This window comes from Talpa europaea (genome assembly GCF_964194135.1).
Source record: "Talpa europaea genome assembly, contig: HAP1_SCAFFOLD_86, whole genome shotgun sequence".
Taxonomy (NCBI): Eukaryota; Metazoa; Chordata; class Mammalia; order Eulipotyphla; family Talpidae; genus Talpa; species Talpa europaea.
Window position 1 is genome coordinate 95,571 of NW_028168032.1, and position 15,542 is coordinate 111,112.

General features: G+C 37.0%; 1 protein-coding gene across 1 annotated transcript; it reads right to left on the reverse strand.

Moving 5' to 3' along the window:
- Positions 1-8,702: 8,702 nt before the first annotated feature.
- Positions 8,703-14,956, reverse strand: LOC311187964 (protein FAM210A; the record flags this gene model as incomplete). The annotated part of the gene is made up of 3 exons (XM_084259743.1): positions 8,703-8,936; positions 12,532-12,643; positions 14,481-14,956. 3 exons carry the CDS (start codon positions 14,954-14,956, stop codon positions 8,703-8,705), a joined length of 822 nt encoding a protein of 273 aa, XP_084115869.1.
- Positions 14,957-15,542: the final 586 nt, after the last annotated feature.

Genomic DNA, 15,542 nt, shown 5'->3' on the forward strand with positions numbered 1-15,542 from the left:
CGTAAAGCTATCACTTGGTCGTGGTGAATTATCTTATGGATACATTGTTGGATTCTGATAGCTAAAATTTTATTGAGGATTTTTGCATCAGTGTTCATTAGGGAGACTGGCCTGTAGTTTTCCTTTTTTGTGTTGTCCTTGTTCAGTTTTGGTATTAGTGTAATGTTGGCTTCATAGAACGTGTTTGGTATTGTCCCTTCCTTCTCAATTTTTTGGAAGAGTTTGTGAAGGATAGGTACTAATTCGTCTCTGAATGTTTGGTAGAATTCATTTGTAAATCCATCAGGTCCTGGGCTTTTGTATTTGGGGAGGTTTTGATTACCATTTCAATTTTGCTGCTTGTAATTGGTCTGTTTAGGTGTTCTACTTCTTCTTTATCTAGCTATGGGTGATTGTAGAGTTGTAGGAATTTGTCCATCTCCTCTAGATTGTTGAGCTTGTTTCCATATAAATGTTCATAGTAGTTACTGATTATTCTTTTGATTTCTGCTGTGTCGGTTGTGATTTCTCCTCTTTCATTTATGATCCTGTATATTTGTGCTTTCTCCCTTTTTTCCTTTGTGAGCCTGGCTAGGGGTTTGTCTATTTTATTGATTTTTTTGAAGAACCAGCTCTTGGTTTCATTGATATCTTGGATTTTTTTTTTTTAGTTTCAATTTCATTTATTTCTGCTTTGGATTTTATTATTTCTTTTCTTCTACTGGGTTTGGGTTTTTTGTTGTTGTTGTTCTTTTTCTAGATCTTTGAGCTTTGAGATAAGATTGTTTCTTTGTGTTCTTTCATGTTTCTTGATGTGAGCCTCTATTGACATATATTTTCCTCTTATTACTGCTTTTGCTGCATTCCATACATTTAGGAAATTGGTGTCCTCCTTGTCATTCAATTCATAGAATTTTTTAATTTCTTCTTTGATCTCCTCATTAGTCCAGTGGTCTTCCAGTAGTGTGGTTTTCAATCTCCATGAGGTAGGAAAGTTCCTTGTCTTCTATTTATGGTTTATTTCTAGTTTGATGCCTTCATGGTCAGAAAAGATGGTTGGTATGATTTCAAACTTGGTGTATCTGTTGATGTTTGTCTTGTGCCCCAGTATGTGATCGATCCTGGAGAATGATCCGTGTGTGCTTGAGAAAAATGTGTACTCCGTTTTTTTTTTGGGTTTAGTGTTCTATAGATGTCTGTTAAGCCCATGACCTCTATGTCCTTATTTAGAGCTTTAGTGTCTTTACTTATTTTTTGTCTCATTGATCTATCCATTGTTGATAGTGATGTGTTGAAGTCTCCCACTACGTGTGTGTTTTCTCTGATGTCTGTTTTCAGAGATGACAATAGTTGTCTGATATATTTTGGTGCTCCTTCATTGGGTGAATATGTTAATGAGTGTTATTTCTTCTTGAAGTATTGTCCCCTTGATCTAATGTAGTGACCGTTGGGGTCTCTTTTTATCTTTTTAGTTTGAAATCTGTTTTATCTGATATAAGTATAGCTGTTCCTGCTTTCTTTTTTGGTCCATTTGCTTGTAGGATTGTTTTCCATCCTTAACTTTGAGTCTATTTTTATCTTTTGTAGCTAAATGTGTTTCCTGAAAACAGCAAAAGGTTGGGTTTTGTTTCTTAATCCAGCCTGTGACTCTGTGTTTTTTTATTGAAGAATTTAGTCCATTTACATTTAGAGTTAATATTGATATGTTAGCATCTGTATTTGCCATTGTGTTTGTCTTTCCTTTGATTTTATTTATTTATTTATATAGCAATTTTCAGCTCCTTCTTCACGTTTGGGAAGTTCTCTTCAATTATCTCCTTGAATATTTTCTGTGTTCCTACATCTCTCTCCTCTCCTTCTGGTATTCCTATAACTCTTATATTTCCTTTCCTCATGGAGTCAGATAGTTCCTGAAGTCTTTCTTCAGTCTTTTTCCTTCGTACTTCTCTTTCCTTTTCTGTTTTGGTTCTTTTTATTTTTGTGTCTTCAGGAGTGCTTATTTGTTCTTCCATTTCATCTATTCTGCTTTCATTGCATTTCCCAGATTTCTTTAGTGCCTCCATTAATTCTTTGATCTCCTGCATTTCTTTTACTTCCCTCTTTAGGGACTCAATTTCATTCTTCTGATTGTTGATTATTTTTCCCTTATTATTGTTTTCCTTTATGACTTCTGCCATTTTTTAAATCATGGCAATTTTAAATTCTCTTTCTGGAAGGCTCAGAAGTTCTTCCAAGTTACTGTCGTTGCAATTTGGGGGGTGGTTTTCTTTATGTGGTGTGCTTTTTTCCTGAGGAGTTGCTAGGTTGTGTATGGTTCTTCTACTCTCTACTGTCTGTTTTCTAATTTGCTGTATGCATTGGGACACTGTGTTGCTGGGACTGGCCGGCATCTTGGGTGAACTCCACTCCCCTCTGGCTTCTCCGGGAGCCATCTGTCGGTTTCAAGCAGTCTTTTCTGTAGAAAGGTCCCTGTTCTAAAATGCCAATGTGGGGACTCACTCCCCTGCACGTCTGGTCTGCCCCAGCGGTGGGTTCCCGCTCCCTCTCCAGGCTTGGGCTGCAGGCTAGAAGGGGCCTGGCGTGGGCAAACTTCCCAACTCACCTCTGGCTCCTCCAGGAGCCTTCTGCTGGTTTCAGGCAGTCTTTACTGAAGAAATGTCCCTGTTCTAAACTGGCGATGCGGGACGCACTCCCTGCGTGCCTGGTCTGCCCCGGCCGTGGGTGCCCGCTCCCCTTCTGGGCTTGGACTGCTGGTCAGAAGGGGCCTGGTGTTGGCGAACTTCCCAGCTCACCTCTGGCTCCTCAGGGAGCCTTCTGCTGGTTTCAAGCAGTCTTTCTGAAGAAAGACTGTTCTATGGGGTGTTGGTGATTTTTTTTTCTGTTTGCTAGGTGGCGCCAGAGATCCCTCCTTGTGTCCAGGGGAGCTATTTTTTTCACCCCATGGGACGGGAAACAGGGTGGCAGTGGTGCGGAAAGCCTCAACGGCTTTGGGGTGCTGTGTCTGCCTTGTGCCCCACCATCGTGGGGAACCATGCCCCAAATTACATGCCCCGCGTCTCAGTTCCAAAGCCCTCAGGACCAGGACGTGGGCTGTAGCCCAGTTCAGTGTCGGCAGAAATGCTGCCTTTTGCACCCGGCTCCCGTGTCCGGGCGCCTGGTTTCTGATTACTCAGTGAGGGACATTCACCTCAGTGAGGGCCCCCGCGCGTCTCCCTGCAAGCCTAGGTTGCAGGCATGGGGACCTGGGCAGCCGTGATGCGCGCTTGCTTTTCAAGCGGGCTGCTTTTCTGCACAAGCTTACGGCTGTACTGGGGCTGTTTGTAGGTCTCCGGGAGTCTTTGTTTTTCTCTAATGGCGCCTGGAGCTGTTCGCTCACCTCCGCGGGGAATCCTGCAGGGTTCTCCACAGCTCCCGTTCACGGGGTGTGGTGGTTGAAATAGTTCCTTTCCACTCACAGTCCTGCTTGATGTGTAGTTTGTTCTTGTTGGTTGTTTTAATTTTTTTGTTTTTGTTTTTTTCTTCCTTTCTGTTGGTCAGAGAGTGCCGACTTTGTGGGTGGGTGAGGGTACCAATGTTCTGAGCTTCCCTCCCTTCTAGTCCTCTTTTATGGCAACTTTCTTCTTAGGGTAGTTTGCTGGAGTCGTCCGTTTATCTTCCGTGTCCCAGTTCTCACTGGGACCTGCCGCTTTTCCTTCCTATTAACTTTTTTTTAATGGCAGATCTTACTCGCAGCGTTTCCTCGCCGCCATGTTGATCACCACCTTCCGTATATATTTTAGGATTTCTTTCTTAATGTGATTTGGTGTTGATAAAATCTTTGACATTTTGCTTTTCAGTGAAATGCGTTACTCTCCATCTTGTTGATTATGGATTGGAGGTCTTTTTAAGTTCTCTGAATCTCTCTTTGCAGTCCTTTTCTGTTGAAAAATCTGCTGATAGTTCGATTGCTGTTCTCTTATATGTTGCCCTTTTTTCTCTTGATATTTTGAGTATTTTGTCTTTAGCATTGGTGATTGGCAACTTTTTTATTGTGTCTTTGTGTATGTCTATCTGGTATTATTTTCTTTGTAACTCTTTGGGCCTCTTGGATCCTAACTTCTGGTTCATCCTAACTTCTGGTGAGATGGTTTTCAGTGATCTTTTTTTTAGTTTTTTTAAAAAAAGATTTATTTTTATTTATTTATGTATACAAGAGCTGGGGTATAGGCCAAGGTGTGTGTGTGTGTGGGGGGGGAGGTGAGAAGATTCACTTGAGAGTGGGAAGAAGAGGTGGATTGACTGAAATACACATCTGAGGGGAGCAGCAGGCAAGACAGGAGAGGTCTGCTGCACCATGTGGGTTAGCTCCATGGCTGGGAATCAACCTTATGCTGCAGTGGTGGCCGATAGCTTCATAGTGCTGAGACTTGACCCCTTGCACCACCAGGGAGTGATTATTTCTGAATAAGTTTTCTATGCCTTTCTTTTTCTTCTCCTTTTGAGATCCCCATGTTGCAGATGTAATTTCTCTTGAAGTTGTCCCAGAGAGCTCTTATATTTTCATTTTTAATGAAAACTGTTTTGTCCTTTTGTTCTCTAGTATTAAGTTCATTAATTCTGTCCCTCACTTGTTTGCCTGCTATGAAGGCACTTAATTGTATTTTTAAAATCAACTATAGCATTAAACTCCATATTTCTAATCACCTGTTTTCATTACCTTTGTTTTTTTTTTTATATCCTCCTTTATTTTATTAAGTCCATCAGCATTACTAGAACCCTTTCCCTGAAATTCCCTTCTGTCATGCTCAGCAACTTCAGTCATGGACGCCTTCAAGGATTTTTTATTCTGGCATTTGTGTTGTGTCCCTCTGTCTCATTGTGTCAGTAAGGATATTAAACTGTTTTCTGTACTTGTAGTACTTGTGGGCCTGGTACCAATGAGGGGAAGTGGCTTAAATGAGGATCAGGGCAATAGGCATCAAAGGATTACCACCAGTAGGCTCAGGAATTTGAGATTCCTGTTGTAAAGCATTTCTTTGTGTGTTTTTAGGGTGGGAGGGAAAGACAGCAAGTGTTCTAGATATCCCAGACGGAATAAAGGATAGGAGGTTTATGGCATGTCTAAGCCTGTAATAGGAGGTGGCAGGTATCTCAGTCTGGACTCTAGTAGTCTTTTTTTCTATAAGGAACCAGGTGCTCTGACCTGATTCCAGTTACAGCTGTTCTGTACTGAACCTGATTCAAGACAGTAGGCCTCACTTTGTAATTCTTCTGCAATGCACCCTCTGTTCTGCAGTCCCAGGTCTTGGGAGTGCCAGTGTTGGCATGTAAGTCAGTAGTACCACAGCCACAACACCATCTTGTGTGTTGTGGTAGCCCATTACTACTTTAATCAAAGTTCACTTAGTTTTTCTCTACCTCTTTTAGTCAGGTTGATGCTCCTATTGGGAGTGATAATGTTTGTCCCCAGGCAGGGGCAGGGGGTGGGGAGGAGGGGAGGGGCCGGTTAGCTTTGTTTTGCATCAGTTTTGTTGTGCAAGTCTGGAGGTGGGTCTGGTGTCTTCACTCTGCCACCATATTTCCCTGTTTTGATCAGTTGAAATGAACCATTTTGACACAGAAATCACAAAGGAAAAACCCTCAGAGAGGGAATATATATACAAAAATATAAAAATTGGCATTTCTCAAATATAAGCCCAAAGTACAAGAAAAATATCTTTCAGGAATTAGAAAGCCAGGCCAAAATTCCTGACTGAAGGAGTGGGTCCCCTAGATGATTCAAGTCTCCAAGAGAAGAATGAAGTCACTGTATCTTCAGAGACACAATGCAAAATCTTTTGGAATCCCATTTAATACTAACTTGAGTCTACATAATACAGTTTTCTGTATGTGTGTGTGTGTGTTTGTACCCTCACAGATGGACGAAGAGAGACAGAACCAAGTTCATATTTGCAGAATGTGTACGATAAATTACTGACCTCCCTCTGTTCTGTAACTGCTGGTTCAGGTAGTTAAATTCCAAGGCAAAAAAGAGGTCTACACTTTGCTACTTGACTACTCCTGTGCTGTGGCAGCTAGGCCATTATGATTTAATGCATTGTAATTCTGGGGCACAGATAAAGTTAATTAGGTAGTAAGCATTTCATAGTGAAAAATACATCAAACCAACACTGGTTAACATATTTTAACTTAGGCCTTTGGAAACTTGATTTTGAAAATCCGAAATAAATGAAGGTCCCTATTTAAAAAAAAAAATCAACTGTAGCAAACAAAAGGAATATGCTATTACCATAAACATACACTTTGCCAAGAATCATTAATTCAGAAATGTGAGACTCAACAAATTTGTGAAAAATTCAAAAACATCAGGAAAAATGCATACTTTTTCTGCCTTGTTTGCTAAAATCACCTATCTATTTCATTACTGTCACCATATTTTATAGTGGCTTTAATCATATTTGAACTGGTTAAGAAATCCTAAAGATGACCTAAACCCAGTGGAAAGAATGCAGGAAAAAGCTATGTGTCTAATATAGTTTTCTTTTCATCAAACTCCTTTTCTGCTCAAACTATTATTATTTTTAAGATTTCTTGAATTTTCTCTAAAATCACTGAAATAAGAGCCAATAGTTTCACTTCATCATGGAGTATGAAGAACTATAGTAATAGCTTTCATTAGTAAATGGGGGTAGATTCTATAACAACAAATCTTGATCATTTATTTCACTTGTTACCTGTTACTATATTATAGGTGTCCCTTTCAAGCTATTTATAGTTTGCTTTAAGGAGTAGATTAGCAATGTGCTAGCAACAGTATTTGATATATGATACAAATATCATTCCTGATGCCAAATAATGACAGAAACTTCTCACACCTTTAGAGAATTTTTTACTAGAGAATTTCAAAGCAATCAATGCCTCACTTTCTATAACTGGAGAAACACAACAGTTATGAAATTGGATGGCAACAACTCAAAAATGGAGTGAACAAAAGGTGGATACACAGGATAAGCAACTTTAGTCTCAGGAGTAAGAACCTACAATTGATCCCCATTGGAAAATATACCCTATGCAATGCAAAAAGTAAAGGGAAATTGTTTTAGAAGAGTTTCTTGGGCATAATCTCAAGTGGTTAAAAAAATAAGGAAAAAATAAAGAAATTGGAAATATTTTAGCATTTAATTTCTGCAAAAATGTAAATTATTTAATAAAGAAGCTAAAACATGTTGTGTTTAAGATTTAAAATCTATTGTTAATTACAGTCACCCTTGTGTCAGAAGACAAGCCAACCTGCCAGTCAGCAGAGCACCTGCTCCCTCCCTCACCACTTCACGTTCCCCGAGAGAGTCCAGTTATAGCATATTAATTAAAAAAGTGTTCCAATATAGTGATTCAAATATAAAATGTTTTCCCTTTAAAGTATTCTCTAAATTTGGGCAAACTAAGTACTTCATACAAAAATCCTGCCAAACAGACACGATCCCCCCAGGATTGTTTCTGCAAATCCCTCTGACATCTGACATCCTTTTGCCTATCAGATAAATCAAAGCAATTACAATCTAGAAAGAGACCCTTCTCTCTTCCAAATAGCCTTTTTTTCAAGGGTTAGAACTGATAAAAAAAAGTAATTAAGAATAAAAGCAAACAGAGGGGTAGATCCTCAAACACACATACAAATCATAGCAGCTTTTATACTTGACAATGGCTAAAATCTCATTCTAAACAGATAATTTGCTGTTAAATTTCTAGCAAATTTGCTATTAAAAATTCAAATACAATATTCATGCAAGGAGATTACAATATAAGGGAAAATGCAGTAGCTACAATTTTTAAATTTATTCCACAATGAAATCTTCAGTAGTTCTGAAATGAAGATGTCGGTAAGGAGCCCTAGTTTGTGAAGATGAAGGCCCCACCAGGTGCCCAGGAGCTTGAGCAAGCTCTGTGATGACCTGATACCATTTTCCATCCTCCCAAAGCTGTATCTACCTGAGAACCACAAGCATAAGATGCTACTTAAGAATATTCGAATTCAACAATGAAGTTAAAGTATATTCTTTTCACTTTTGCTCCAAATAATTAGCTTGAAGAGGATATAAAGGATTCACAGGAGGGTTTATGTCCCAGGAGAAAAAGTATTATGACCAAATATGTGTGCTTTGAAAAATGTAATTATGACAAGTTTCCGGTACAAATCATTTTAAAAGGATCAATTTTTTCATTAATATATAACCAATACATCTTATTTATATATATATGAAAATTTTTATTCAGCTATCTTCATATAAAGTCTATATTTTACGTGGTATATAACTGTTACATACTGTTTTCATCTCTTATTCACAGGCAGTTTTGGTAAGTTTGTCTCTACACTGAGAACTGAATATAGTTAAAACCTCTATGAATAACCTAGTGTTAACATCTTGTCTAGGGCCATATGGGTTATTCAAGGAGTCAACTGCCTTGTCTGCATAAATTATAGCTTCAATAAAACATAAAACAAGTATGATTCTGAAGCTTAATGATGCTATTGATGTGAAAGACAATGGGTTCATATCTTCCTTTCCAAAAAACACTGATTTTTTAGTAATATTTAACTTTTAAAAGGTAGTTCTTTAACCCTCAGACAACTGATAAATTTGGACAACCAAAAAAAAAAAATTCAGAAACATATATTTTTGTCCGTAGTCTCTAAAGGGTTAAAGTGCAGGAATTTCTCATAACCTGTTATATAATAAGGCACACTACTCTATTTTTTTCTTAAAAGAAACTTTTCCTTTGGTTTCTTGTAACTTTTCGGTGAGCCTATCTTTTGTTTCTTCCATTTTCTCTGTGAGAAGCTCCTTTGTCTCCTCCATCCTGTCCTGTAGATACTCCTTAACTGGAGGTGGTGTTGACATGTAGCCACGACTACGTAAATACTTCACAGTGAAAGAGGTTCCTCCCAAAGTCACAGTATATCGGGCAGGCGTTGCAATCTAAAGAGAGTAAACAGGGGCAGATCAACACCTGATCATGACTATCATCTTAAGCAAAAAACAATTTCAAATTATTATTTGATTATTACCAACAGTATAAATGACTATTATTTCACAAGGCTGAGTAGTTTTATCCTATATGGCTTTCCTCCTAAAAGGGATGCTGTATATAAACTCCTTCTAGAAATGTTTGTCACTTAGACACTGAACCTTAGGTTGCAGAATATTCACAATGGTGGCACTGAAGTCTGTCATCATGAGCTAGTGAACCTGCAGTAGGTTCAGTGGGAATCAGGAAGCACTCAGGAGCACTTCCATCACAAACCTGCAAACACTGCATATCTAGAACTAAACCAGAACCAGATGGTGAAAGGGAAGGATGGCCAAATGTTTATTTTTTACTAAATTTAGTTCAATTTCACTTTCCAATCTCTTCCCTTTGACTTTTCCTATGTTACCTTCTCATATTATCCACTCCCACTCTGCGTACGGAATCCTAATCAGGAACTTCCATTGGACCAAAGAGACTGTATATAGTTGCAGATATGTACAGGTTTAACTCTGACCAGAGACTGAAGGACCAAAACTAAACAGGAGATGGACTGATCATAGAGAATTGAGGGGGGGGGGGAGGGCGAAAGGGAGGGAGGGAAAGAGAGGGGCTGCATCACATTTTGAGGCTTTTTGTTTTAAAATTCAGTCCTATAGAAGGTGTGCAGTACACCAAAACTCTTAGCAAGAGTTCTCTGTGCTCCTATATCCAATTTCCCCCTCATTTTCTCTTGAATTGATTACTCTATCCAAATTTTCATCCTCACCATTCCACAAAACCTGCTCTTGTCAGTCACTGTAGGGACCCCCAATCCACAAGTATGATTCTGAAGAATCACACATTTGGGCCAGCTTTTCCCATGAAGCAGCCAGGTCTCTGTGTCCCTAGTACCCTCTACCTCTTGGGCTGCCTGCCCCCTTCCCAGGCATTCTTGCTGATTCTTCCTTATGTCACCTAACTTTTGGTGGGACAGCATTCAGTCCCTGGACCACTTCTTTTCTCCACCTCCCTCATTCATTGGCAGTCTTTTCCAGTCATGTCTTGGGCTATCTATACACTGGTGATTCTTAAATTTAAATTTCCAGACTGAGCCTTTTCCAAGGTTTTCTGTATAAACCACCACCTCCTCATTTCCACTTGCATGTCTAAGAATCTCAAAATATCATTTGTTCAAAATAACCTTTTAGCCAATGCCCCCACACCAAATCTGCTACCTCTCAAAGTTGTCTGCATCTCAGAAAACAGCAAATCTATTCTTCATTTCTTCTGGTTAAAACCTGGATAACAGCTTTCTCAAGCAATTTCCAATCAACACATTACAAAATCCCATCCTTCAAATGTATCCAGAACCAACCACTTCTTACCACCTCTCCTGCTACCACCTTGGTCCTGTGATTATCTGTTGTCACCCAGACCACTGACTGACCTCCTGGCCCTGTAACAGACTGTTCTCTATACAGCAGCCAAAGTGATTTTGTTAAAACAAGTCAGATGCCCAAAACTGCCCAGTGACTTTCCACCTCCTCAAGCTTGCCCTGACCTGGCCAGATGGTCACCTGCTGCCTGCTCGTTCCAGTCACACCTTTCCCAGGTATCATGCAGACTTAGGGTTTTTCCTGCTTGGAATGCTCTTCTCCCAAACAACTACCTGATAAACTCTTATCACCTTCTCAGTGACACCATCCCTCTAAAACTGCAGCCCTGCCTCTTCTCCCAAACAGCTACCTGATAAACTCTATCACCTTCTCAGTGAGACCTTCCCTCTAAAACTGCAGCCCTGCCTCTGGAAAAAAAAGAAAAGCCCAAATAATACCATAAATACATCCCCACTGCTGGTTTGTTCTTTTTTTCCTAGTATTTACTGTCATCTAAATATACCATTTGTGTGTGTGTGTTTTTAAAAATTTACCTTGTCAAAACAAAAACAAAAACAAAAACAAAACTTTACCTTGTCTCTCTGACTGCCTCCCACCACCAGAATGGAATATAAGTTCCATGAGGGCAGGTATTTTGTGTTGTTTTATTTAGTTAATATTATTCCCAGTAGCAAGAATAGCACTGTTGAGCACAGTAGGGGCTCAACAAATTTTTGCCAACTCAATAATGGTGTATATCAAAGACAGCTGTAGGAATTAATGATTACAATCTAGCCAGTGCCACATAGTCATACTCACAGGTTATTCTAATTTTTGCCACACCTCATTTTGGGACTTTGCCTTATTGAGGCAATAAATCTCAGAGTTCATTGCCCAGGAGAATTCCCTCCACATTTCCCACCTCGCAGAGGAACAGGAAACAGGAAAAAAAGCTACATTAGCTGATACTAATGTAGCTACATATACAGCTTTATATATCAGTTGTAACTCAACAAACACAAACTGAGCACTGATTTGCCTATACATCACAGTATCAGGCATGATTCTGAGTTTCTAAGTATTGGTAACCAACAACACTTAAATAAAGAAAACAAACATTAAAAAACTATCAATAGGAGCATTTAAGACACTGTGATATGAATTGAAGTGTCATATATGTTTAGGGAACGTGGGTTAAGGAGCAAGTATAATTAAGAAAATAGTTTAATCACTATGGCTAGAAATTTGATAATTTATGAATTTTGTAAGTTTTAATGCTGAAAAACCCAGCAATTAAGCTTTAGCCATTAGTCAAAGTCTATAATAAATATAATAAATATTCTCTTTACAGAGAATACTAATGAGGATGACAATAAAACAATGTTATGTTTACTATAAACTATAATTCTAAATATTCTTATACAATATAAGTAAAAATAACATCTAGCTACCAAATTCTTTCTGTTTCTTTTCTGGAGATAAGCTTCATAGCCCCTCCTAAGAATCTGTTAACTGAGAAAAACAAGACTAATGGCTAAATTCCACAATTTTTAATGAGTTACCTCTTCAAAATATAGACCCACAGGTGTAGAAACTACTTAAAAAGATGTCATTATCTGAATTCAGAGAACAGTTTTTATAAAGACTATAAACTTCTAAAATGAAACCTACATTTTGCAAAACATACAAAATTAAGGTTTATCATATAAAACAAAGTCAAAGTTTATTGAACTTTACCACTTTACCAATTAAAAAGATGAACTGTTATAAATATATTGATATCAATAAAATATGCATTTAATGTATAAACAATACATAAGTAATATATATGTATATATGTATATATAGTATAACATATAAATAAAATGCTAAATTTCACTGACAAGTCAGATAATGTGTGGCTCTCTGAATATAGAAAATTAATATATTATCAAAAGAAATGTCAAAAAGGTAACTACCCTAGAAATTCATGTCTTATTCATCTGATCACGTTATAAATGATTTACCTATATTCAAGACATACTTCCTAAAAAATTTTATTTCCACTTAAAAAAATTAACTGTAGTCATCAGATTAAAATACAATATTTTAAGTCATAAAAGAACTATTGGAGCTAACATGGAGTTTTATGGTGAACTGAGCTGCTCATTGGTGAAGTGTAAGGAACAATTTATAACAGTTTACCTACCTTAAACAAGGCGTATGCTGTTAGTGCATTTCCACTCTGGGAATTTTTCAGGATGTTTACTACACTGTCAGGCAATCCAATGAGTTCTAGAAAAGGAATGACATTCATTCCTCTAAGAAAGAAACAGAAAGTAATTTATATATACACAAACTTTTGGAGGTAAATATTTTCAAAAGAATATCTGAAAACACCAAGTCCAAATTTTGTTTAAAAGTCAATTCTGGATTATCAAGTACTTATTTTCACTCTAAAAGAACAACATATACAAACATCACTGTGTTGTGCTGCCTTTACACTCTGCAACTTCTGCTTTGTTTTTACACACAGTTATCCCTAACTAGCAAATTTTGAAAAATAGAGGCATTTATCAGAGCAAAACTAACAGCTTTAAGTAACCTATGAGAAAAGAATAAGAATCATTTATGATTTTAGTTTTCCTCAACTAAACACCATTTCCTTACAACACTTCAACTCAATCTTCAAGACCTAACTAGCACTTTTTTTTCTTTAACTTCTAAGATGGCATGTCAAACTCTAGTATTGTAAAAAACAAGTGATGTAACACCACTTACTGCATTATTGTGCAAAGAATAAATGATTCTATGGGTTTAGTGAAAATGTTGATTATTCTAACAGGGCATTCTATTCTCAGAATTAAAGATAAGTGAAGAAGCAGTTGCCATAAATTGCAAATAATGTTTAGAGGTGGATGAAAAGATAGACAAAGTCTCTAAATTGAGTTATTAGTTATTTTTGTTCATTCTATCTTACTGTGCATAGTTTTGCAGACTCTAACTCTTCATCCTTAAATAAGAACAAGGCTATTGTTCTGTGCTTCTTCTTTACAAAATGTAATCATCACATTGAAAAAATTTAACATATACAATAGTACATAGTTAATAATATATTATGTAACATTGAAATTTTCTGAATTGTCCGGTATGCTCTTGTTGACATCTTGTCAAGTCTATCTCCTTATCTCTAGAAGTGCTCTTCTAGCCTACCATTTTTTGTTAAGGCCAGATTGTCTTTTTAGTCTTTGAGATTTTTTGAACTCTTCAGGTCATCTGTGCAGTAGAATATCCCTCCACATGGATTCATCTGATTATTACTTCAATAATAGATTAAGGCTAAATATTTCTCAACAGGAAAACTGCACAGTTGATTCTGTGTTGGTGTCAGTGAATCACAACAGGGTTCATAAATGTCAGCTTTTTCCATTATTGGTGTCAGTGAGTTTGACTTGGTTGAAGCCAGTCCAAGGTTGCTCCATTGTACATGTAGTCTTTCTCTTTGTAATTAGGAAAGAAACTTGCCTGAATCTATTATTATTGTGGTAACTGCAAACATCTAATTTATTTATAAATTCAAAAAATTAAATTTCTTAACTTAAAAATTATTAATATTAAACTAATATTAATACCTATTATTAAGAGATATGGCTGTTCAGCATCAAGTAAAATTACCTACTATCTAAAACAAGAGGAAACCGATAACTAAAGAAACCTTCACAAGGGTTAAATTAAAAAATCAACTACAAGTCCAACCTTGTTTCTTCCACCTTTAGTTCTTAAATCTCTTAGATAAGAAGATAATTCTATTAAAACAACACAGTGTTAATGAGGGTCTGATTCAAATAGTAATATCTACTTTTTACTGTAAAGCTTCCACAGCCTGACAAACTATGCTTCACAAACTTCCCTCATTTTGTCATTTTGACAATCAGTATTCCTGCCATTCTAGGTACCACAAAGCAAATGGTCATCCTTTCTTCAGTTAACTCAGTGGTAAAGACCTCACCTATTAATAAAATGTGAAAAACAGCTATGAAAAGTAGTCTTTATCAATTAAAGACATTAAAACAAAAAACTATCAAAACTTTTCATTAACACAATCAAGAAAATTTACATTCTGATAAAACAGAAAGATAACAAACAAGAAAAACTTACTTTATGGCTGCATAATAAAATGTTCCAAACCAAACACCCGAAGTTATTAGATGCACTGGAATCAAAACTTTTCCATACTGTCTAAATGTTTTTTTAAATCGCTGATAAAGACTAATAGATTTGTCTTGTAAAGGATCAGGTTCTTCCTTTTTTTCTGAAGCCGTTCCTGAAGATGTGGAATTGGTCGATATAACCCTCTTGGATAAAGTGTCTTGCTCCCACTCTTTACAGTGAAGGACCCCTGGTAGGGATGGATGAGCATCATATGGTTTCCTTTCCTTTGTAACACATTGGACACCAGATACATGCAACCATTGTTTTTGAGAGCCCTGAACCAAAACTACTCTGGATTCAGCATTGTACAAAAATAACGGTCCCTTTATGTTTTGACAATGTCCAAAAAGACCAGCTTTATGTGGTTCCATGCATGTCCTATGTGCCAGGTGGAACACAGTCCTTGGCATATTCCATTGCATTTTGAAGAATGAAGATGGATGGATTTCGGCTTCTATAGAGACTAGAGTAAAAGACAGTTAAATTATACTTGGATTTCTATTTTAAGCAAATTCACTAAAAAAAACTCATTCACTCTTAGTAAGTAAAAGAACAAACACAGCTATTAGATCCACAAAAATTAATGTTAAGTTCTAGCATACCACAATTTTAAAATGTCATTAAAACACATCATTTTTTAAAAAGCGCAAACTTACTTTATTTTTCTCAAATATCACTATGTGATACATGGTATGACATGGTATGTGTCATGGTAATTATTTGAAAATTAACATTATGACACTGTTTATATAGTTTTATTCATTTTCAAAGCTATCTTAGGTTGTTTCATAACATTAGAGAATGAAAAAACATCACTTAAATATGACATAGTAATTCAGCATAGCAGTCATCCAGGAAGGAAGTGTTTTGAGGTTACTTTACTAGTACAAAAGAGATATTTGTAGGGTTTCTGTTTTTCTACAAAGAAGCAGCATATTACAATGGAAACATCATAAGGTCTCAATGCAAAAGACTTGGGGCCTCCCTGGTGGCGCATGGGGTTGAGCG